General features: G+C 34.9%; 1 protein-coding gene across 4 annotated transcripts in view; it reads left to right on the top strand.

Moving 5' to 3' along the window:
- RNF141 (ring finger protein 141) overlaps nucleotides 1-24,728 on the top strand; it is a 45,597-nt gene that overhangs the window by 5,696 nt on the left and 15,173 nt on the right. For 3 of the 4 annotated variants that reach the window (XM_081274846.1, XM_081274845.1, XM_081274848.1), the window contains exons 2-5: nucleotides 8,252-8,443; nucleotides 11,850-11,958; nucleotides 15,942-16,123; nucleotides 19,875-19,982. In XM_081274846.1, coding sequence (XP_081130972.1) covers nucleotides 8,301-8,443; nucleotides 11,850-11,958; nucleotides 15,942-16,123; nucleotides 19,875-19,982 — 542 coding nt within the window. In that variant the 5' untranslated portion in view covers nucleotides 8,252-8,300. The remainder of the gene's footprint in view (nucleotides 1-8,251; nucleotides 8,444-11,849; nucleotides 11,959-15,941; nucleotides 16,124-19,874; nucleotides 19,983-24,728) is intronic. The other variant, XM_081274847.1, reaches the window with a different exon arrangement.

Here is a 24,728-nt window from a genome sequence, read left to right as displayed (position 1 = left end):
CTTTTTAGTTTGAGTAAGTCCCATTTGTTGATTCTAGTTATTAACTCTTGTGCTATGGGGTTCCTATAGAGGAATTTGGGGCCCGACCCCACAGTATGTAGATCGTAGCCAACTTTTTCTTCTATCAGATGCCTTGTCTCTGGTTTGATATCAAGCTCCTTGATCCATTTTGAGTTAACTTTTGTGCATGGCGAGAGAAAGGGATTCAGTTTCATTTTGTTGCATATGGATTTCCAGTTTTCCCAGCACCATTTGTTGAAGATGCTATCCTTCCTCCATTGCATGCTTTTAGCCCCTTTATCAAATATAAGAAAGTTGTAGTTTTGTGGGTTGGTTTCTGTGTCCTCTATTCTGTACCATTGGTCCACCCGCCTGTTTTGGTACCAGTACCATGCTGTTTTTGTTACTATTGCTCTGTAGTATAGTTTGAAGTCTGGTATCGCTATACCACCTGATTCACACTTCCTGCTTAGCATTGTTTTTGCTATCTGGGTCTTTTATTTTTACATATGAATTTCATGATTGCTTTCTCTATTTCTACAAGAAATGCGGTTGGGATTTTGATTGGCATTGCATTAAACCTATAGAGAACTTTTGGTAATATCGCCATTTTGATGATGTTAGTTCTGCCTATCCATGAACAGGGTATATTTTTCCATCTTCTAAGATCTTCTTCAATTTCTCTCTTTAGGGTTCTGTAGTTTTCATTGTATAAGTCTTTTACCTCTTTTGTTAGGTTGATTCCCAAGTATTTTACTATTTTTGAGGATATTGTGAATGGAGTGTTTTTCCTCATTTCCATTTCAGAGGATTTGTTGCTGATATACAGGAATGCCTTTGATTTATGCGTGTTGATTTTATATCCTGCCACTTTGCTGAATTCATTTATTAGCTCTAATAGTTTCTTTGTAGACCCTTTTGGGTCTGCTAGGTATAGAATCATGTCATCTGCAAATAGTGATAATTTAAGTTCTTCTTTTCCTATTTTTATGCCTTTAATTTCTTTCGTCTGTTTAATTGCTCTGGCCAGTGTTTCGAGAACTATGTTGAACAGAAGTGGTGAGAGAGGGCATCCCTGTCTTGTTCCAGATTTTAGAGGGAATGCCTTCAATTTTTCTCCATTCAGAATGATGCTGGCCTGTGGCTTATCATAGATTGCTTTTACAATGTTGAGGTATGTTCCTGTTATCCCTATTTTTTCGAGAGTTTTGAACAAAGAGGGATGCTGTACTTTGTCGAATGCTTTTTCTGCATCTATTGAGATGATCATATGGTTCTTATTTTTAAGTCTATTGATGTGGTGGATAACATTTATTGATTTCCGTATATTGAACCAGACTTGCATCCCAGGGATGAATCCTACTTGATCATGGTGTACAATTTTTTGGATATGATTTTGTATCCGATTCGCCAGAATTTTATTGAGGATTTTTGCGTCTAGGTTCATTAGAGATATAGGTCTGTAGTTTTCTTTCTTTGAAGTGTCTTTGTCTGGTTTAGGAATCAGGGTGATGTTGGCCTCGTAGAATGAATTTGGAAGTTCTCCCTCTTTTTCTATTTCCTGAAATAGCTTGAAAAGTATTGGTATTAGTTCCTCTTTAAAGGTTTTGAAAACTCTGCTGTATACCCATCCGGTCCTGGGCTTTTCTTAGTTGGTAATCTTTTGATGGTTTCTTCTATTTCCTCAATTGATATTGGTCTGTTTAGGTTGTCTATATCCTCCTGTCTCAATCTGGGCAGATCATATGACTTAAGAAATTTATCGATGCCTTCACTATCTTCTATTTTATTGGAGTATAAGGATTCAAAATAATTTCTGACTATCTTCTGTATTTCTGAAGTGTCTGTTGTGATATTGCCTTTTTCATCCCGTATGCTAGTAATTTGGGTTCTCTCTCTTCTTCTCTTCGTTAGCATGGCTAAGGGTCTGTCGATTTTATTTATTTTTTCAAAGAACCAACTTTTGGTTTTGTCAATTTTTTCAATTGTTTCTTTTGTTTCGATTTCATTAATTTCAGCTCTGATTTTAATTATTTCTTGCCTTCTACTTCTTTTGCTGTTATTTTGCTCTTCTTTTTCTAGGATTTTGAGATGAAGAATGAGATCATTTATTTGTTGGTTTTTTTCTTTTTTTAAGGAATGAACTCCATGCAGTGAATTTTCCTCTTAGAACTGCTTTCAATGTGTCCCATAGATTCCGATATGTTGTGTCTGTGTTTTCATTTATCTCTAAGAATTTTTTAATTTCCTCCTTAATGTCTTCTATAACCCATTGATCATTCAGTAACCTATTGTTCATTCTCCAAGTGATGCATGATTTTTCCTTCCTTCTTTTATTGTTGATTTTCAGTTTCATTTCATTATGGTCAGATAAGATGCATGGTATTATCTCTACTCCTTTATATTGTCTAAGAGTTGCCCTGTGACATAATATAGGATCTATTTTTGAGAAGGATCCATGTGCTGCTGAGAAAAAAGTGTAACTGCTTGATGTTGGGTGGTATATTCTATATATGTCAATTAAGTCTAGGTTGTTAATTGTGTTATTGAGTTCTATAGTTTCCTTATTCAACTTTTGTTTGGAAGATCTGTCCAGTGGTGAGAGAGGTGTGTTGAAGTCTCCCATGATTATTGTATGGTGGTCTATTAGACTCTTGAACTTGAGAAGAGTTTGTTTGATGAACATAGCTGCACCATTGTTTGGGGCATATATATTTATGATTGTTATGTCTTGTTGGTATATGGTTCCCTTGAGCAGTATGTAGTGTCCCTCTTTATCCCTTTTGATTAACTTTGGCTTGAAATCTATTTTATTTGATATGAGTATGGACACTCCTGCTTGTTTCCGAAGTCCATATGAGTGATATGATTTTTCCCAACCTTTCACCTTCAGTCTATGTATGTCTTTTCCTATCAAATGCGTCTCCTGTAGGCAGCATATTGTTGGGTCATGTTTTGTGATCCATTCTACTAGCCTGTGTCTCTTAATTGGTGAGTTTAAGCCATTAACATTTAGGGTTATTATTGAGATATGGGTTATCCTTCCAGCCATATTTGTTTATTTATGTTACTGAATATGGTTTGTTTTCCTCTTTGATTATTTTCCCCCCTTTACTGTCCTACCTCCCACTGTTGGTTTTCATTGTTATTTTCCATTTCCTCTTCCTGTAATGTTTTGCTGAGGATTTTTTGGAGAGATGGTTTTCTAGCTGCAAATTCTTTTAACTTTTGTTTATCATGGAAGGTTTTAATTTCATCTTCCATCTTGAAGCTTAATTTTGCTGGATACACAATTCTTGGTTGGAACCCATTTTCTTTCAGTGTTTGAAATATGTTATTCCAGGATCTTCTAGCTTTCAAAGTCTGTGTTGAGAGATCAGCTGTTATCCTGATTGGTTTACCCCTAAATGTAATCTGCTTCCTTTCTCTTGTAACTTTTAAAATTCTCTCCTTATTCTGTATGTTGGGCATCTTCATTATAATGTGTCTAGGTGTGGATCTCTTATGATTATGCACATTCGGCGTCCTGTAGGCTTCTAGGATTTGGGATTCTGTCTCGTTCTTCAAGTCTGGGAAGTTTTCTCGAGTTATTTCATTGAATAGATTGCTCATTCCTTTGGTTTGGAGCTCTGTGCCTTCCTGTATCCCAATGACTCTTAAGTTTGGTCTTTTAATGTTATCCCATATTTCTTGGATGTTCTGCTCCTGGTTTTTTAACAGTCTTGCTGAGCTGTCTATGTTCTTTTAAAGTTGAAATACTTTGTCTTCATTGTCTGATGTTCTATCTTCTAAGTGTTCTACTCTGCTGGTAGTATTCTCAATTGAGTTTTTAAGTTGGTTTATTGCTTCCTGCCTTTCTAGGATTTCTGTTTGTTTGTTTTTTATAACCTCTATCTCCCTGTATAGTTGATCTTTTGCTTCCTGGATTTGTTTATGTATTTCATTGTTGAAGAGATCTTTCATTGTCTGATTTTGCTGTCTAATGTCTTCCTTGAGACTCCAGATCATCTGAAGCATGTATCTCCTGAATTCTTTATCTGACATTCCATCTGCTGCAGATATTACCTCTTCTAACGTCGAGTTGACCTGCATTGCTTGTGGTCCTTTCTTTCCTTGTCTCTTCATACTGTTCACGTTTCTTTCTGCTTACTGAGACTGTTGTGTTGTTGAATTTTCCCCCTATATATTTGTATTACTCTTGTATAGTTGCAAAGTCTCCCGCGCAGGCGCGGGCAGGGGCTCTGCTCCTCCTCCAATTGGGGCACTGTGCCTACCACATCGGCAGGCCGCTGGGCCTGTTCTGCTGGTTGGTAGCAGGTGCGCCTACCTTGCAGGCGCGTGGGGCGGCTCTGCCACTCCCAGGTTGCTGGGCCTGACCTGCTGGTGGGTTGCAGGTCCGGCTACCTTGCAGGCACCGGGGGAGGGCGCACACCTATTTGTATTTAGACAGTTACGTGAAATGGAGGACGTAATGCTTGGGATGAAAGTTGGGGGGAAGGGGAAGGTAGGTGCTCTTGAAAAGAAAGAAGGAGAGGGAGATAGATAGCATAGAGGAGAATGGAAAGAGCAGTAAAACTTGGAAGGGGAGAGAGAGAGGGAAAAGGGAGAGAAAAAATTAAAATGAAATAGGAAATAAAATTAGGTCTCAGAGATCCATTTTCTTCTCTTCCCGTAGGCAAAGCTGTGCCCTCCGGGCTGAGTTTTGCCCTCAATGTGTCAATAGCAATCCCTGTAAGGCGGTTCCTGGGAGTCTCTCAATCCTGTTGGTCCAGAGCCGTTTCACTTCTACGGCCCCTCCTCCCCTTCCTCCTGCCAGCCAGCCAGGTCCTGCTCACAGGAGGCAGTTCCCCAAGGATTTGGTTACACTTTCAGCCCCACCGAGTGCTCTATTTCCCTAACTACTGAGCACTCTCGCTGTCATTCATCTAAGCCCCAGTGCTGTGGAGCTGTGGTCTGGGAGTCAATTGTTTAATTTTTCCGGACCCCTTTGGTGGGCACACCTTCGGAATCTGGCAGCTAAGACCATTGGTGTCGCTGCTGGTGGTAATAGGAGTTGGGGGTCGATGATCCCCTCTACTTCCCTCAGCCCCTACAGTCACAACCATACTGCTGGTGGTAGGAGGAGTTGGGGGTCTGGAGTGTCCTCTGTTTCCCTCCGCCCCTACCGTCACACCCTCTCAGTTCGCGGTTGGGGGATTTGGGGGTGGGGAGTCTTCTCTGCTTCCCTCTGCCCCTACAGTCACGCCCTCGTCACTGGCAGTAGGGGGAGTTGGGGGTCGAGAGTCCTTTGGCCCTTACGGTCTAGATTTTTTTTTTTCAGTTGATATTTCAAAACATATTCAGGAGTTAACTTTGTGCTGTATTAAACAATTTTAATTTCAGCAGGTCAGTATCTATTTTAATCTTGATTCTTTGGATATTAATCCAATTTTGATCATCTGCAGGTTAGACAGTCATGCAGTCTTGTCTTCAGGTCATCAATAAAAATGTTAAACTGCCCATCTTTTGGTGCCAGCCTCCCTTTCCCTTAGTCTCTCTGCTTTAGTTACTTTGGTTTTTTAAAAATTACCTCAAAGACCCCATGATCCTTCCTATCTCGGGCACTTTCCTTAACTTCAGCCTGGAATACCCTGCTGTCACCATGCACCACCCCTCTTTTCTTACTAATTCTGACTGTCCTGAACTCAAATATTTTCCCAGGAACTTCTTTCCTCACACAGGACTAGGTGGATGCCTAATGCTGGTCTGAAACCATTAGTTCCTGATATTGCTTTCACAAGTTTGAATTAGAACAAGAAAAATAAGGACAATATATCATTTTAATGTGTGTACATATATATTTTGAACATTAGGGTGAAGTCACTGTCTTTCTTTTTTTTAATTTTTTTTAAAGATGGGGGAGAGAGAGAGAGAGAGAGAGAGAGAATATTTTTTAATATGTGGTGCTGAGAATCGAACCTGGGCCGAACGCATGCCAGGCGAGCGCACTACCGCTTGAGCCACATCCCCAGCCCGAGTCACTGTCTTTCTTAGAAAGGACTTTTATTCTAATGTTATATCCTACTATTCAATTTTTGAGGTTTCTTTTTTGTTTATTTTTAGATTACTTAGACTAAAAAGAATTATGCGACCCCATGGTACATATACTAGTCTGTAATACTCAGAAATCACTGATGAATGCTCTAGACATCCCCCTCAAAGTTAGTGTCTTTACTTGTTTCTCTTTGGATATAATTGCTATAAATCTAGTTGGTCATATTTTAAAATGTAATTTTTACCTTCAGAGTTTTTTTTGTTTGTTTTTAGTTACCTGGATCTTCCTCATCAATGTCTTTTCATTTCTATCTAATATTATAATATTGTTGCCAAGTAGGCTCAGATTCAAAATAGCACTTGTATGTTTTTGACAATTGTACACTTCCTATATTTAAGATAACTTAGAGAATAAACCTCAAATATAGTGCATTAGAATTTAATACCAGAAGCAAATTTTGCACACTTAGGACTACTTACTTTATATTTTAAAACTACATTTTATATTTAAAGCTATAACTTCATTTTTCATTAAGTGATGAAATAAATTTCCTGACAAAACTTTTTCTATGAAAAGTTTTCCCATTTCATCTACTTTATATGGTATGGATGTTAATTTGTGAAATAAAATGATAGTCTTTAATGGGTACATGAAATAGAATTTCCTCAGAGATCACATTTTTAAAAATTATTATTCATTTTTCATTTCTTATCTGTTTTTAAAAACTAAGAAAAAATTACTACTAGCTCTTTGACTCTGGGCAAGTTACTTTAATCGCTTGTTTCCTCACTTATTTCTTCATCCATAAAATGGTTATTCTAGGAATTTAAATGACTGAATCTATGAATACATGTAAAGTGTTTAGAAGTATATGTTATACAATGGAAGTGATCAACAAATGTGAACTGCTTTTACTATTATTAATAGTATTTGTATTGAGTAGGAATATCACATGTAGTTATTGAATACATGACCATAGACAAATAATAAAATTTAGCTTAATGTTAACCAGTACTTGGTATTATGTTCAATCATTATTTACCAAAGGAAAAGAACTCTCTAGAATAAACACTTCCAACTCTTCTGTAGCCACATACATAGGGTTATATCTTTCAAGATTTTAGAGTATGTGATTATTATATAAATGTTTTATGGTTAAATTTTAAAGCCAATTCAATAAATTATTACTCTATATTTATAATAGATTATTAGTAGTGATCTGGCCTTTTAACTAAAAATATTCATATTTAGAAAACAAATTACAGGGCTGGGGATGTGGCTCAAGCAGTAGCGTGCTCGCCTGGCACGCGTGCGGCCTGGGTTCCATCCTCAGCCCACATACAACCAACCATGTTGTGTCCGCCGAAAACTAAAAAATAAATATTAAAAAATTCTCTCTCTCTCTGTCTCTCTCTCTGTCTCTTTCTTTCTCACATCTCTCTCTAAAAAAAAAAAAAAGAAAACAAATTACATAAATTCTAAATTAAAAATACCTTGCAGAATTAAAGAGCAAAAGAGCTCTTTTTCCCCCCAAGCAGAAATTGTGAGATGGTTAAATTATCTTAACATTTTCATTTTATTAAATATTTTAAACCAAAAAGCTTATTTAATGTATTTTAAATTACAAATAAGTTGCATATTGATAAATAAAAGATTTAAGCTGATATAATTTTATCAGGAGCCCGTGTATCATAGTGTTTAAGAATGTGTTCGAGCATTAGAATATGAAAAAGGAGTTCAAAGTTCACTTCCACCCTGTACAAAGTTCACTTGCACTCTGTACTATACATTTTATATAACACTTGGCTCCATTTCTGTATCTATAAAACAGGAATATGATAACATCTACCTCAAAGGATGTAATAAATTAATGATATATGGAAAGCACTTAGTTTGGAGTCTGACATGTGGTTAGCAGTCAGGAAATGTTCTTAGGAAAATTAAATAAGATAAACAGTTTCCTATTAAATACAATTACTAGACTGCCCCCTTGTATAAAAATTATCATAAGTGAATGCCATTTTCTCATTTACCTATGTGATTCTGAAAAAATAAAATAAATCTTAACCTTGAAAATATAGTCATTTGAAAAGATTCTGTATTAGACTCAGATAAAACTACTGAACTCTTTACTTCCTAGTTTTTCTTTATTTGAAGGATGGATATATCACTATTTTTATGTTGTGTGTAAAAGTAACTTTTTTATATATTTTACAGAAACTATGTGAAGCAACACTTTCTGGATTCTAAGAGACATCATTTCATCATGGGACAGCAAATTTCGGATCAGACACAGTTGGTTATTAACAAGTTACCAGAAAAAGTAGCAAAACACATCATATTGGTTCGAGAAAGTAGCTCCTTAACTTATGAAGAATTTCTTGGGAGAGTAGCTGAACTAAATGATGTGTAAGGCTTGCTCTTTTTCACTCTATTTTTTTCCCCTTCATGTGTACACCATATGTCATGGCTGTGTAAGAAGTAACCAAAGATATTGATTGGTAAGATTTAGTGTTTTCAGCAACAGTTAGCAAATATTTGTTGACTTTATTATAAGTAGACTTCCTGTGTAGTTATTTTAAAATAACTATGTAGATAATGGGAACAGAAAAGAAGAACTTAAAATGAAATTTGGAACACAGGCCACAGATATATTGAAGCATTTCTAGAATATAATGCATCCTAACATCTCAGTAATTGTATACTAAAAGACTGTAAATTTACTTGTTTGAAAGCACTAAAGGGGTGCCCTACAGAAGGAACTATGTCATTTAGCCACTAAAAAGAAAGATTAGGATAGTCGGAAGTAACTCTGAAAAGGCTTCTGTACATCAGCCTCTTCCGTTGAATGGAGAAGGGAGAGTATCCCTTCTGTGTTTGTTTACTAAGCCGTTATTTTGCCAGAGAAATACATAGATAGTGATAGGTAACTTTCATCACTTAGGAATAAAATTTTGCTTATTCATGTTTTCTAATTATTAATACCTTGAAAGCCCAATGTAGCTCTTTTTTGAGAGAGAGAGAGAAAGAGAATGAGAATTTATTTTTTAGTTTTCGGCGGACACAACATCTTTGTTTGTATGTGGTGCTGAGGATCGAACCTGGGCCTCACGCATGCCAGGCGAGCGCGCTGCCGCTTGAGCCACATCCCCACCCCCCCATGTAGCTCTTTTGAATAATTTTTTATCTAAGATGGATTGTAAAGGTCTCTGCCTTCTTAAAAAGCACCTAATAAAACTTAGCCTTTTCTTTGTGAGTTTATTCTTTTTTTAAATCAATTTTTATATGTATTTGTATAGAAATTCTTAAAATACACAGGTCTTTTTATCCTCGAATGTTCCCAGACCACTATGATTTTTAAATACTGCTTGTTTGTTTTCTCCCTTAGTGACAGGTAGGCAGATGTCAATTCTTTCTATTAAATCTTTCTGTTGCCAGTACCCACTTCTATCTCTTTATTTCACATTTATATATATACACACACATATACATACATACACACACACATATATACACATAAATATGTATATATACACACATACACACATGCATATATATTTATATATTTTTTCGTATATACCCTTTATTATATGTATATTTTAATATATATCTTTTCTTTATTATATATACATTACATATTGATCTTCAATCCCCCTGGGAGTATAATTAAAACTTATATAAGATATCTTAAATAATATCTTAAAGATTCTCTTATTCTCTTTAATTTAGTCAACATTTACTGACCATGTATTACATGCAAAGTATTGTGCTCAGGGTTGTACATTTTAACTGAGGCCTAAATTGATTACCCAAGTATTATGGAGAATCCAGCTCTGAGTCTGAAACTCCTTCCACTATTCCATATTCCTTCTCCTTAAACCCAAAAGAGACAAAAAAAAAAAAAATTACCTGGAGGTCTAGAACCACTTGGTATATAAATTTGTAGTAGTTTAGTCACTATAAATAGCTTAAAGTTAGATTTATGAACCTACTCCCTAGGCTTTATGTGTTAGATAAGAGACGTACTTATTGAAAGAATGATATACTGTCTTTATGGACATGACTGGAGTTGGATGTTCCTAGCCAGTGATAAAGAATAAAAAAAGAAAACTTGTATAAAGATTTAATATTTATATATAAAATATATATAGAAAATGAACTAGAAGAATATGCACTAAATTATCCCAGTGCTTGTCTCTGGATTAGGGGATGGTTGGAAAAGGAAACAAGAAAACAGTGCAGGGAGATTTTACATTTTACTAAGTTTTTTTTCTTTTGTATATTTTTGTATTGTCTGATTTTTTTTTTACAATAAAAATGTACTGTGGGTTTAAAAAAATTCTAATATTTAAAAATTTTTAATCATCCAAATGGTAGTGTTTAAAGCATTACTTCTGTGACCATATTTTTAAAGAATAAAGTAAGATTGAGAATTTAGTAGTATCATAGAAGAGGGTGCTTTTTGTTTGTTGCTTGATTTCAACTCTTAAGAATGATTGGGTAACACTTTCCATCTTTTCAGTCTTAGAATTCATATGTGCAGGCTCTGTCTATTCTATAATATTTTGCCTATTGACCTAAAGATATTGGATAAAATACATCCTATAAAATCACCTACAACTTTATTGTGTCATACAAAAGTAATGGTAAAGAATATATTTCTTTTATTTAGCACAGGACACTTCTAACTGGATTTGATATTTTTTTGCTTTGCTGTATTAGGGGTTGAACCTAGGGCCTCAAACCTGCTGGACAAGCACTGTATCACTGAGCTACAACCTCACCCTCTGGATTTAGTTCTTAAAATCAATTTGTGGGGAAGGGGGTAGTACTAGGGATTGAAGTGGATTAAACTATGTTATATACATTTATGAATATGTCAAAATGAACCCATTATTTGTATATCTATAAATTTAAAAAAACAATTTGGGTTAGAGTGCTCTCTGACAACTGTAGTTAAACCTATTTAGAAGTGTGGCTTGGTAGCTGGGAAATAGAACTAAAAACTGGCAGGACAGAATTATTTTCACTGGCAGACTTTATTTCCTAAGTCTAATTGCTTTATTTCTGATGGTATCATTTTACTTAGCTCTAAGTCACTTAGTTGAATCTGCTTTACCCTACTGATGCTCAGAGAGAAATGTTAATAATTATAAATGGAAACTTCAATGTTTAAATTTGTCTTTGAACTGGGTATTGACAGTATATTGAATTATTCTTTAAAAGAGTTATGTTTTCATGTTATGTTTTAGGGGCTCTCAAAATTACTCTGCTGGGAGAGGATAATAGAACCATATTTAGTTTCTCAAGGGGTTTGTTTTACTTGATCACTCCCCAGATTGTCTATAAAATTAAAACTTTCGAGGAGTTCATGTTATTGCTTAAGTAGGACTCAATGAACAGAAAGATATTTCTCAATATGTATCTCAACAGTCAATATTTGGATTTCGGATAAGTGAAACTGGACTAAACTTTTTCTTTAGATACTAAATTTCTTTGACTTATTTTTCCTAAATGTCTTTCTTAGGACTTTAAAGATAATTGATACAGATATGAAAAAAGAAAGAGAGATTTATAGGTATTACTCCATAAATCTCTTGGCTTTAAAAACTTTGGAAATTAAGTTGTATGTTTATGTTCATAATATTCTTTATTCCTGTGTTTTAAGAATCTAATTATTACAGTCATGGTTATCATTTGTCTTTATGTGTTTTCTTTGTTTTCTATTCTGTTTGTGTTTCTTGAATCTGGTTTTATAGCTCTAGTATTGTATGTGACTTTTCATAAATTAATAAATATGTTTGTCTCTTTTCAGAACTGCTAAAGTGGCTTCTGGCCAGGAAAAACATCTTCTCTTTGAGGTACAACCTGGGTCTGATTCTTCTGCCTTTTGGAAAGTGGTTGTACGCGTGGTCTGTACCAAGGTGAGACTGATGGAGACTTCTGTTTCTGAGCTTCAACTATTTGGGGGTTAAAACCACATTTTAAAGTGTAACATCATATAGTGGAAGTAAATGTTAATAATTTGGTGGTCTTGTAAAGCATAGTTTTGATACTGCCTTCCAGCTTACTGATTTGTCTAATTTTGATGTATTATAGAGATTTTTCTAATCAAAGAAAATGGTAGTAAACCTTTATCTTTTTTTGAGTTTTAGCTGGCTGAGGAGTCCTGTTTAGCACTAAGATGGTACTTTAAAAATTAAAAATATCTTAGAAGATCATTTCTTTCAAAACATTGGGTTTTGTTCATTTAAAAAATTCACTAGAAAAGTTTGATTTATTTTTTAATTCTTTGTAATGAATTTGTTTTGATAATTCTTAGTAATGGATTTTTCACCATCAATACACTGTCCTGTCGTTGTCTTTATATTTTAGATAATTGAATATTTCAACTCAGCTAAAAATACAGTGGTAGCTGTCAATGAGTAGATTAGAATAGGCAACTCTTAACTTCTTGAAGCCATAGACATGTGAATGAAAGGTAAGGATTTCACTGGCCTTCCTTAAGTCCTAACCTCTGTTCTAAAACAAAGATGCAATTAAATTGTCCATTTGCATATACACTATAAGTTGGATATTAAAAATGCCTTTAAGTCCACTCCTGACCAACTCATAAAGAACCCTAGGGTTCATATTCCCTTCATACACATACATTAGCAGGAAGAATGTGCTTCTCATGGCTAGTTTAGATTATACTAGTTAGTATTGACTCCTGAGTCATTTTAGGGGGTTATGAATGCCAAAATAAAATCAGGCTCTCCCAGTGATGCAAAGCGGAAATGCTGCTTGGATATCAGCCAACTGTTTCTGACACATCTTTTGTTTCTCCATGTCTAAACTTGATGTCTCTTAAAGGTCCACCTTAGCCACCATCTTTTATAAAGTCTTCCATAAAAACTTCCCTAATAGGAATTCTTTTCCTCTTCTAAATTCCAGCAGCACTTTATTTACACTTCATAATTAAATTCAGCATTAAAAATAAAATAATTAGGTTCTTGGCTTGAAAATTAGATAGTAAACTTCTAAGGGCAGAGACTAATCCTTTTATGCCTTACTGATGTAATCCAGTGCTTTGCATCTGATGGGAACTCAGCATATGTTGGGTGATCAAAAGTCTTTTGCAGATCCAGATGCAGTGGCTATCAGGAAACTTCATGAATTATATGTTTCATCATTCTTGATATTTAGACTAAAATTTTAATTGTCCTTGAATTTTCTTTTTTTCACGCATTTTCAGAGTCCATTCATAAATGAGTCCTGTTAGTTTTGTCTTCAAAATACATTCAGAACCTAACAAGTTGTTACCATATGCACTCTATTCCCACTCTATCCCTGGTGATCATCACCTCTCACCAGGATTATTCCACTTGTCTCCTAACTGGTCTCCCTGCTCCTGCTCTTGCTCTGCTGTGCCCATTTTCAGCACAACAACTAGTCTATTAAACATCACAATTTAAAATGTAAAGTAGATCATATTACTTCTTGGCTCAAAGCCTTCCAGTACTTCCCATGCATGTGGAATAAAAGTCAATTCATTTTAGTCAACAAAGTTCTATATATTCTATCCTTACCTTACTCTCTAACCTTATCTTCTGCCAATCCTCCCTCTCATTCTGTTTCAAGCACTCTGGGCTCCTTGTGCTCCTCGCTTGGTATACATCTGCCTAACAGCTTTTAAACTTCCAGAAATGACCCACAGCTATCCATATATGATTCATTCCTGTACTTTTTCAAGTTCTTAAATGTCACCTTCACTGTGAGATCTTCCCTCCAACCCCTCAACATTCCTCCTCCCTGATTCATCTTATCCACAACATTGATGTCCATCTAACCTAATCTGTATTCTGCCCGTATAGCCTACCTATCTTATAACTTGCATGAGGGCAAATTTTTGTTTTATACACATTATGTCTTTAGTACCTATATTTTTAGTGTCTGGTGTACATAATACTATAAAATCTCCATCAGTAAATGTAATAAGTATAATTTTTTTTTTGATGTGTTCTCACTGTGTTTATCTCAAACTCCTGGGCTGAAATGATCCTCCTGCCTCAGTTTCCTAAGCAGCTGAGACTATAGGCACATGACATCCAGCTACCCGGCTGCAGGAATCCTACGATAGGAATAGTTAGTGTGATAAACTTTGCTAATATGGTACTAAGCTTATATAAATTTTTCCATAATTTCTTCTGTACTTTATAGTTCCAAAGGAAGACTGGCCTACTTTCTCCAGCTGTGAAGCCCTATTCTATAAACTGATAAATTTCTGTCCCTTTTAATTCTGTTTATTTGTTCTCCATGTACAGTCTTTTATTATATATTTGCATCTCCACATAGATCTTACCTTCCAAAAAATCGATCAACTTTCCAGTTAGTAAAGATGAATTTATCATTTGAGCTAAAGCTCAAAATTCAACTACTCTTTGTTAGTATTTAATGTAATTTTCCTTAGTTTAGAACTTTGGGTACAGAGCAGAACTTAAGTACTCAGTTGTTTTAGTCATAGTAGAATGGCATATGGTTGTTGGATTCAAGTAAATCTCTTAATTTTAAGTTCTTTAATTAAGAAATAAAAATGAAAGTATTGTGAATATTAATCTCTAAAATTGGAAAAGTCACTTAACCTCATCAATTCTTAATGAGATGATCGCCTAATCAATCTTACATAATAATGCAGTGGCACCCTCTCCTCCACAAAAAGTCTTAACTGGGCTTCTCCAGAAATCTTCACCATGGCTGATTTTAGGACTGTCAGCAAAAGAGTCGCTACAAAAGAGTTCAATGTAGATAAACTTCCTATTTTTGTGTTGCCCTATTTTACTTGGCCACTGGCCAGGAAGAAATCGGCACTCCAGATGTTGGACATCCCATTACTAGTTTTTCACATTTATCCAGTATAGTAGTTTGTAGATGTGCAAACAAGGCCTCTGACCTTGAGCTGGAGCTTCACAGAGAAGTCTACATTTCTAAGATAAGAGAAATTACCAGGTGGGCTCCATGGTAACAGCTAGCAGGGGGAGGAAAGAAAGGAGAGAAAAAGCTCTCCCCTTCTCAGGTGTTGTCCTTGAAGGGTTAATGTGCCCAGAACAGTGAAAGAAAAAGCCTCTTTTATGTGAACTTCTGAGCCCCTCCCCTTACATGTTGGGTATAAAATTCTGAAACCACCTGAACTCGGGGTTCAGGGGATTGATTGATTACTGCAAAAGCTGTGCCCTCTGAACCTGGCTGCAGCCAAATAAAACTGTTTCCTGTTGCTAACTTTGGTGCTTTGCCTTGTCTGTCCTTACAACAATAAGAGTGTTCAAATAAGATGTATCAAATACAATACATTTGTATATATATTTTAAACACCCACAAATGAAGGGGACATGGTATTATTCATTTACACAGACCCTTACTTTCTCAAATAATTTACAAATATCGAAAACCTCTGTTTTGGTAAATGGATGGCATTAGAGAAGATAATGCTAAGTGAAGTTAGCCAATCCCAAAACAAATGCTGAATGTTTTTTCTGATATAAGGAGGCTGACTCACAGTGCGGTAGGGAAGGGGGAGCATGGGAGGAATAATGAATTCTAGGTAGAGCAGAGGGGTGGGAGGGAAAGAGAGGGGGCAGGGTGTTAGCAAAGGATGGTGGAATGATGGACATCATTATCCAAAGTACATGTATGAAGACACGAATTGGTGTCGACATACTTTATATACAACCAGAGATATGAAAAATTGTGCTGTATATGTATAATAAGAATTGTAATGCATTCCACTGTCATTTATTTTTTTAGAAAAATCAATTTAAAAAAAATTTTTTTAAAGAAAAAAACTTCTGTTTCCTAGGATATTTGGACTAAATATTTGTGGTTCCCCCACACACACTTTTTTTTTCCCTTCATTTCTTTGTATTTTTAGATTAACAAAAGCACTGGCATTGTGGAAGCATCACGGATCATGAATTTATACCAGTTTATTCAGCTTTATAAGGACATCACAAGTCAAGCAGCAGGAGTGTTGGCTCAGAGCTCCACCTCTGAAGAAGCTGATGAGAACTCATCTTCTGTAACATCATGTCAGGCTAGTCTTTGGATGGGAAGGTATATAATGCATAATCATTGTGTTTTGCTTATTTCCATTTGTACAAACCACTGAAATCTCATTAATATATTGGCTGGTGCTCATTCTGACACCTTAAATCTTTTTGTCTGAGTTGGTATTATATCTCAGATCACTTTTGGATCATTTTGTCCTTTCTTTCTTTTTTCAGTGCCAAATTAAAGCTAAATTAAAGTGGTTCACACCAGGTAATGTTTCTGTCAACCCAGTCTCTAGGAATCCACTTTCTATATGCTTGCATCTGATTATAAAGGAGATATTAATAAGAATTTGGGTTCTTAGATGTCAAGCCTTTAAAGGAATTAGGTTCAAGAATTTGGCCAAATCATTTCAGAAAGTGTCTAATTGAAGGATTAAAATTTAAATAATGGCAGTCCATTCAGGAATGAACAAGTCATTGGTGCACGTATTGCATATACTGAGCTACCAGAAGGAAATGAAGTCTGCCAGAGAATTCTATGATGGTTCTTGTTTACTCAGGCCTAATATGTTATCGTTATACCTAAAGTATTTTTTTTCCCTTCTCTATTATGCTTTTGGCCTGTGAAAGCTCCCACCTGTTGCCATTTGACAATCATGACCATAATTTAAATTTATAAATACCTCATTGGAAAAAGAGTTGCGTGAGTCCACACATGTTGACATCCTGTCTTTTTGTCATATTGGATAGATAGCAGAAATCTGTATTGACAGTGTCCTTTCCTAGAGTTAGGAATGTGTATAATCAAGAATTTCTCTTTTATTGTTTTATTTGCACTTGCATTTTCTTGTCCATCCTTAACCAACTGGTTTCCAAATGCTACATTGCAGTTAAATTTTCCATTTATCATTTCCTGTTTATCTTTAGTAGCTTTCATGGCTAAGGCTGTTAGACAAATGACATGCCAAATGAGGTTTAGAATGTTGTAGGTAGTATTTAGGCTTATCTTTCCTTTACTTTATAAAGTTAATTTTTCAAAGACAGGGGTCTAATTTTCTGCTTTTTTCTTCTCCCTCTTCAGAGTGGCAAATTTTTTTAAGTGTTTTGAAAGCTGAGGATATTTAAGCCATATGGTAGCAAATGAAAAGAAAGTAATACTAGTTTTCTTGTTGTAGTCATCTTAATGAAAGAGGTAAAAGTGTAATCTCTTCATGTGCCCTTAAGATGGGGAAACTCAGTAGCTTAATGGTTAGTTAGGGCTGCTTCTTCCTTTGTTTTTTGGTTCACAGTGACACCCTGATATACTGTTTCATAGAAAAAGACTTTCCAAGTTGAAGAGGATCTTAAGGGACCTTTCTTTATACAGTCTGGTTTTACATCTGATGCAAGATTTTATTAATGGTTTACATCTATTTTTACAGGATATTAGAACTCATTAAATCCTCACAGTAACCCGATAGAAGTATAAATATTGGCCTATGTCAGATGAAGAAAGATTTAAACAAATAAATGCCTGATTAGAAATTGATATCACTGAGACTTATATTTAAGCCTGTCAATGCAGCCATGCTCTAACCTCAAAGATCTTATAGTACTATACTTCTGCAAGTTTACTTTTCAGTGGTTTTGAAGAGGGACCTAAAGTTCTGTCAAGACCCAGGGTGGTGCCAATGCTATTGACCCTGAGATAACACTTGGAGTAGCAAGATTCTATTTAATCGTACTTGACCAAATAGAATCCAGTTTTTACTTGCAAATTGGACAACTGCTAACCCTGCAGTTCTGTGAAACTCAGTGTCTCTGAAAAGCAAGCCTTTCCATGCCCAGACAACTCTAATTACTATGAAGTTTTCCCTTTTGCCTTGTGTTCCTCAAAGTATTGAAAATCTGGCTCTCTGGACACAGCACAGATTCCATTACCAAGTCATGTGTATTCAAATCCTTGATCCACTTTTTCATCAGTTTTCTCATCTTTTAAAAGAGGTTAAGAATAATAGTATCAGTCCCAGAAGAATGTTGAGAAAGTTTTGTGAGTTAATAGATATACTATGTGCAAGGCATTGAGAGATTTATATCTATAAAAGTTAACTATCAGAGCTGGGGCTGTAGCTCAGTGGCAGAGGGCTTGCCTCTAGCATGTGCGAGGCACTGGTTCAAGCCTCAGCACCACATGAAAAATAAGTTAATAAACAAAGATATTGTGTGTCCCTCTACAACTAAAAAATATTTTTAAAAGAATTAACTATCATTCTTATTAAATTGTTGCAGTATTCTATTCCTTGCTTTCAGTGGCTGACCCTCTGAGATTGCACTAAAAACTCTATTCTCTCTTCCAGCCCTCAGATATTTAAAAACGAATCAAATTCTCACTGAATCTTCTGTTCTCCAGAATAAGCACTTCCAGTTCCTTGGCCTGTGTTTATATGGCTCTCTTCTTCATACTGTAGATTTTCCTGGACAATACTTTATTGGTCAATATTGTGTTCAGAGTATGAGGTAGAGAAAATTAATTCTTTACAAGTGGTCTAACAGGATCAAGTAGAATAAGACCCTGCTCCTTCTTCTGATCACTGTGCTGCTAGGAAGGCCAAAAAACAAACAAACAAACAAACAAAAGTACATTGTACAGATTCCACTAGCTATTTCTGTATTTCCTGTGTTTTATCTCTATAATGCTGTTCTTTGTAGCCCTGTGCTCCTCACTTTTAAATCTAATCTTCAGAACACTCTGACACTCTTTGTAGATTCAGTTATATTCTCTGAAACTGCCACCCAAGTCTACATCCCAGATGAAGATTTTAATACTCTCAGAATCAGAGACTCTAATTCATGAGGGTCTGGTATAGATCTAAAAGACATTTGAATGTTGAACTGACTATATTTCATCAGATATAACAGATTCACATTCATTTAGGTTTTCATTCCATTTCACCCTTTCAGTTCAGTGGCCGCTCTCTTTTTCCCATGACTAAAGTATAACATTTAATTTTAATCTATTACCACATCCTAATGATTTGTTTTCTATCATGCTCCTTAAACCAGGCCCTAATTATCTCCCAAGTGAATTTCTGAAATAAGGTCCTAACTGGTTTTGCTTTCTCTACCATCACTCATTTTGTATTCCCAATTAATCTTCCTTGAGAAAGAGAAAATGGATATTTTGAGTTGAATTACTAAGGTTGAAGTTTACAAAACTCATAAGTGCATCCTGGAAAGGAAAATACTATGTGCAAAGGCAGTTCAGGGCACTCTGAACTGTGGCTGAGGCAGAAGTTTCAATATTTCTTTTCTTTCCAAGAAGATGAAAAGGCTTTTTGAGGACAGAGATTTTGTGTTCTATCCCTTTTGTGTTTTACATAGCATTTGATACTTAAGATTAAACTTTTCTTTTACTTATATGCCCACTATCCGTATCAGCAGTGCAAGGTTCTGATGCACTGTTCATACTTTACTGTTTTGTATCCTATGTGATGGATAAATAATATATTGATTGAAGTCATTTGTATAAATTCAGTAGATTAAAATGGGCATTTTCAGAAAGACATGAATAATTCCAGTTTTTGTCCATGTTTTGTTTTCTTTAATAATCACAGAATTTATCTTTTATCCAGTCTTTATGAAATTTATCCCTTAGTTTCTTCCCTAATATAATTTGCTACCCTAAAAGATGGTAATTTTAGTTTCATATTAACTTTGCACATAAGTCATATTGTACTTTATATGTGTTTTAATGCTTTTTAAGGCAATGAAAACAAAGTAGAAATCATATGGACAGAGAATATCCTTGTCCCAGCTCAGTTTTCACATTGCAGGGTGAAGCAGCTGACCGATGAGGAGGAGTGTTGTATCTGTATGGATGGGCGGGCTGACCTCATCCTGCCTTGTGCTCACAGCTTTTGTCAGAAGTGTATTGATAAATGGTAAGTTATCTGCTGCCTTCAGGGATAGGCAAAGGTCAAATGAGATAGTATATGAATAAACTTTGAAAAGTACAAAAGTATTGTAGTTAAGTATAAGAGATTTCTATTCTTTAGTATTTTGAATTTTATGATATAACTGCTGCTAGTTAAAAATATTTTTATACATAAATTTTATAAAATGTGGGAATATAGCTTGGTTTTAACATTTTTGTTATAAGGAAATTTGTGCCTGATTTTAATCTAAAATCAAATGTTTTTCTTTTTCTCAATGGATATTCATATGTGCTTAGAAGGTAAGTCTTTGTGTATTGGATTTGGTGAGCTAGGTCAGCTAGCTAAACTTGTTATTTTACAAAATAAGAATCAAGCATTTTGGAGGACCTGTAAATGACATACAATAAATTACATGTATGTAAAGTACAATTTCATGTTTTGACATACATATAGACCCATAATAACCATGATCGTGATCACAAGATAATGAGCAAATCTACTGCCCCCCAAAATTACCTTACACCCCATTGAAAAACCTCCCTCCCAACCTTTCCTCTAGTTCAGGCAACTGTTAATCTGCTTTCATTTGCTGAAAAGTAATTTTGGATTTCATAGAATTTTTATAATTGGAATGATATAGTATGTACTTTTTGGGGGGAGTGTCTGGCTTATTTTGATATAATTATCTTTAGATACATCCACTTGGATAAATTACAAATAAAAGCTCCTATATATATTCATAGGCAAGCTTTTTGGGTTTTTTATTCATTTGTTCTGGGTTTTTGTTTTTTGGGGTTTGTTTTTGTGTGGTACTGGAGATTGAACCAATGAGCTACATCCCCAGCCCTTGTTTTTTATTTTAATTCTCACTAAATTGCTGAGACTAGCCCCAGCTTTGAAATTCTCCTGCATTAGCCTCTTACATCACTGAATCACAGGTATATGCCATATGCCACTGTACCTGGCTCATTATAAATATTTCTATGGACTTTGATTTTTTTCTTGGGAAACTACATAGAAGTAGAATAGCTAGATTGTATAGTAGGTGTGTATGTTAACTTGTTAAGGAACTGCCAATTATTTTCCAAAAACGTAACTTTTTATTACTACCACCAGCACTGCATAAGAGTTATAGTTGCTCCAAGATATTGCCAACACTGGTTATAGTCAGTCTTTTTAATTTTAGCCATTCTAATCAGGTATATAGTAGTATCTCATTATGGTTCTAATTTGCCTTTCTCTACTGAGAGAAGATATCAAGAAGCTTTTCACATGCTTACTTACCATCTGTATGGTTTTTTTGTGAGGTGTAGCAGATATATATATCTTATCAGACACAGTATATGTTTTACACATATTTTCTCCTCTGTGGCTTTTTTCATTCTCTTTTTTTTGGGGGGTGGGGGGAGGCAGTATCCCTAGCCTTTTTTGTATTTTATTTATAGACAGTATCTCACTGAGTTGCTTATTGCTTCACTGTTGCTAAGGCTGGCTTTGAATTCATGATCCTCCTGTCTCGGCCTCCCAAGTCTCTGAGATTACAGGTGTGAGCGGCCATGCCCAGTTTTGTTTTTTTTTTTTTTTTTTTTTTTTAACTCTCTTACGAATGTCTTTGAAATAGTACAAGCTTTTCATTTTGATGAGGTCAAATTTGTCAGTTGTGATTTATAGTGATTTTTAATGTCCTAGTATAAGGAATCTTTTCCCTAACCTGAGGATATTAAAAAAAAATACTCTCTCTCCTCCCAAAAGTTTTATAGTTTTTTAAAAATTTTACATTTAGGTATCTGATCCATTCTGAGTTAACTTTTGTTGAAAGACTTTTTCTTTACTAAATTGTCTCTTCATTTTTGTTGGGAATCATTTGTTCGAATATGGGCCTGTTCATAAACATTTCTGTTCCATTGATCTGTTTGTCTATTTTATTCTAATTCCATACTATCCTGATTATTGTAGCTTTATAATAAGCCTCAAAGTTGGAAATAGTCTTTTGGATTTCAGTGGTCTTTTGGATTTCAATATGAATCTTAGAATCAGTTTATCAATTTCTACAAAAAAAAACTTGAAAAGATTTTGATTGAGATTGTGTTGAATAAACAGATCAATTTGGGGAGAATTGATTTCTTAATAATATTGAATCTTTCAATACACAAGGTATTTCTTCATTTACTTAAGAATTCTTTAATTTCTCTAAGCAATTTTTTACATTTTCAGTGTTGCATATCTTTGACAAATTGTCCCTATTGTATATTTTATGCTATTTTTTAAAAATATATTTTTAGTTGTTGATAGACCTTTATTTATCCGCAGTGCTGAGAATCGAACCTGGTGCCCCACACATGCCAGGCAAGTGCACTACCACTGAACCACAGCCACAGCCCTTTTTATGCTATTTTTAAATGGGTTTCATTTCATTTTAAATTTTTTATTGCTAGCATATAAAAAGACAATAGATGTGCATCAGATCTTATGTCCTGCACTCTTACTAAACTCATTTGTTCATTTTGGTATTTTTATAGATTCCGTAGAAGTTTTTGACTGTCTCAACAGTTTTTCAAAGTTTTTTTTTTTTATACAAAATTCTAGACTGAGAATATTTTTATTTTCAGTACTTTAATGATGTTGTTCCACCCTCATCTTGGTTGTATCCTTTTCCCATGGGAAATCTGTGGTCCTTTTTTCCTCTGGAGACACTGTCTTCTATTCTCCTCTTGGTGCCTTAATATTTTTATCTTTTCACTGGTTTTAAGAAATTTGAGTATGATGTATTTTTTTTCCTCATGTTTCTTGTTCTTGGAGTTTATCAAGCTCTTAAATTTGTAGATTTGTAGTTTCATCAATGTTGGAAAAGTTTCCAGCCATTATTTTCTCAAAATTTTTACTATTTTCTCTCCCTTCTTCTGGGAGTCCAGTTGCCATATTTTAGACCACTTGAATTTGTGTTTCATTTTGCATAGTTGCTATTGCTATGTCTTTCAAATTCACTAACCCTTTTTTTTTTCTTGGTTGAGGGCCAGGGTTACTGGGAATTGAATTCAGGGGCACTCAACCACTGAGCCACATCCCCAGCCCTATTTCATATTTTATTTAGAGACAGGGTCTCACTGAGTTGTTTAGTGCCTCACTTTTGCTGAGGCTGGCTTTGAACTTGTGATCCTTCTGCCTCAGCCTCCCAAGCGACTCCCAGATCACTAACCTTTTTTCCTGCAATGTCCAGCTTTCTATTAATCTCATCCAGTATCATTTTGTTTACCTTAATATTTTAGTTTTTATTTCTGGAAGTTTGATTTGAGTTGTTAAAGTCTTCTATATACTACTTAATATAATTGGTCTTTCCTCTAGTGTTTTGAATACATGGAATGTAGTTATAACTTTTAAATTTTCTTATTGGTTAACACTAATATCTGTGTCAGTTTTGGGTTATTTTGATTGTTTTTTTCTCTTCATTGTGGGTTATATTTTTCAGCTGTTTCTTTATATGCTTTGTAGTTTTTCTTGGATGCCAGATACTGTGAATTTTGCCTTTTTAGGTACTGGATATTTTTGTATTATTATAAATATTTTTGAGTTTCATTCTGGAATATAATTAGGTTACTTGGAAATAGTTTGATCCTTTTGGGTCTTGCTTTTGTGATTTTTAGGAAGGACCCCATCAATGTTTAATGCTAATTATGTCCCACTAGTGAGAAAAGACCTTTCAGAGTACTCTACTCAATGCTTTAAAAATTATGTGGTTTTCCAGTCTGACTGGTGGGCAACAGGCAGTATCCCATACCCTCTGTAAGCTTTGTTCTCTGAAATCTTCAGCCTCACATAGTTTCCTCATTTGAAGGGGAAACTATTTGTAGATCTCCAGAATTCTCTCTGTAGCTCTCTCCTCTCCAGTATTCTGCCCTGTGAACTCTAGCTTCCTTGGCCTGCAGAGTTTGACCTGTCTCTTCAACCTGGGGTGTCTGTCAGGTTCCATCTAGATCTGTCCAGGCCCCCTTTCTTTGCTTACCTCCTCTTAGGAACCACTGTTCGTGTTGCCTAATGTCCAGTGCTTTATATGAAACATTATATTGTAGCACTACTTTATAAATTTTGTCCCATGTTTTAATTGTTTTAGTGGGAAGATAAATCTGGTTCTTGTTGGCCAGAATCAGAAGTTGTTTTTAAATTGTGATGTTATGTGCCCAGAAGAGCACATATAAGTATCTCATAAGATATCTCTGGGGAGCTAGAAATCAACCTGAATGGTATATGTCAGCTGGAGCTCTCACATTTCGTTTTTGGAGCATATTTCTAAATTTTTGAACAAAAAGCCAAAGAGCAGTTGATATAGCTTCATTACTCTTTGGTCTCAGATTTTACAGAGAAATGAAAAGAAAAACATTTTTCCTTGTATGACATATTTCTGACTAAAATATGGTAACATTTGAAAAGTTTCCCAAATAGTATTTGACAGCAACAAAAAAAATCCTTTGGAAAACAAAATCTTATTTAAGTAATTATATATGTATTCTCTGCCTATCAGAAAAATCTTAATGCATATAAATTTAATCTCTTAAATTTGAATGCTCCACTTTTATAGTTTCCTTAAGAAATCTTATTGCTTATGAACCAAAGGACCTTCTGTCAGATCTTTAAGCATAATTGTATGTCTTAATTGAGAGTTATGAAGATATTACTTAGAAAAATGACTGGTACTACCCTTTCCTTCTGCCTTATTCCCCTACCACTGCCAAGAAGTTATTCCTAGGGTAATGGCTT

The sequence above is a fragment of the Spermophilus citellus genome (genome assembly GCF_964194105.1).
Source record: "Spermophilus citellus genome assembly, chromosome: 2".
NCBI classification, from domain to species: domain Eukaryota; kingdom Metazoa; phylum Chordata; class Mammalia; order Rodentia; family Sciuridae; genus Spermophilus; species Spermophilus citellus.
Note: the sequence above shows the minus strand (reverse complement) of the source record. Positions and strands in the feature narration are given on the sequence as shown.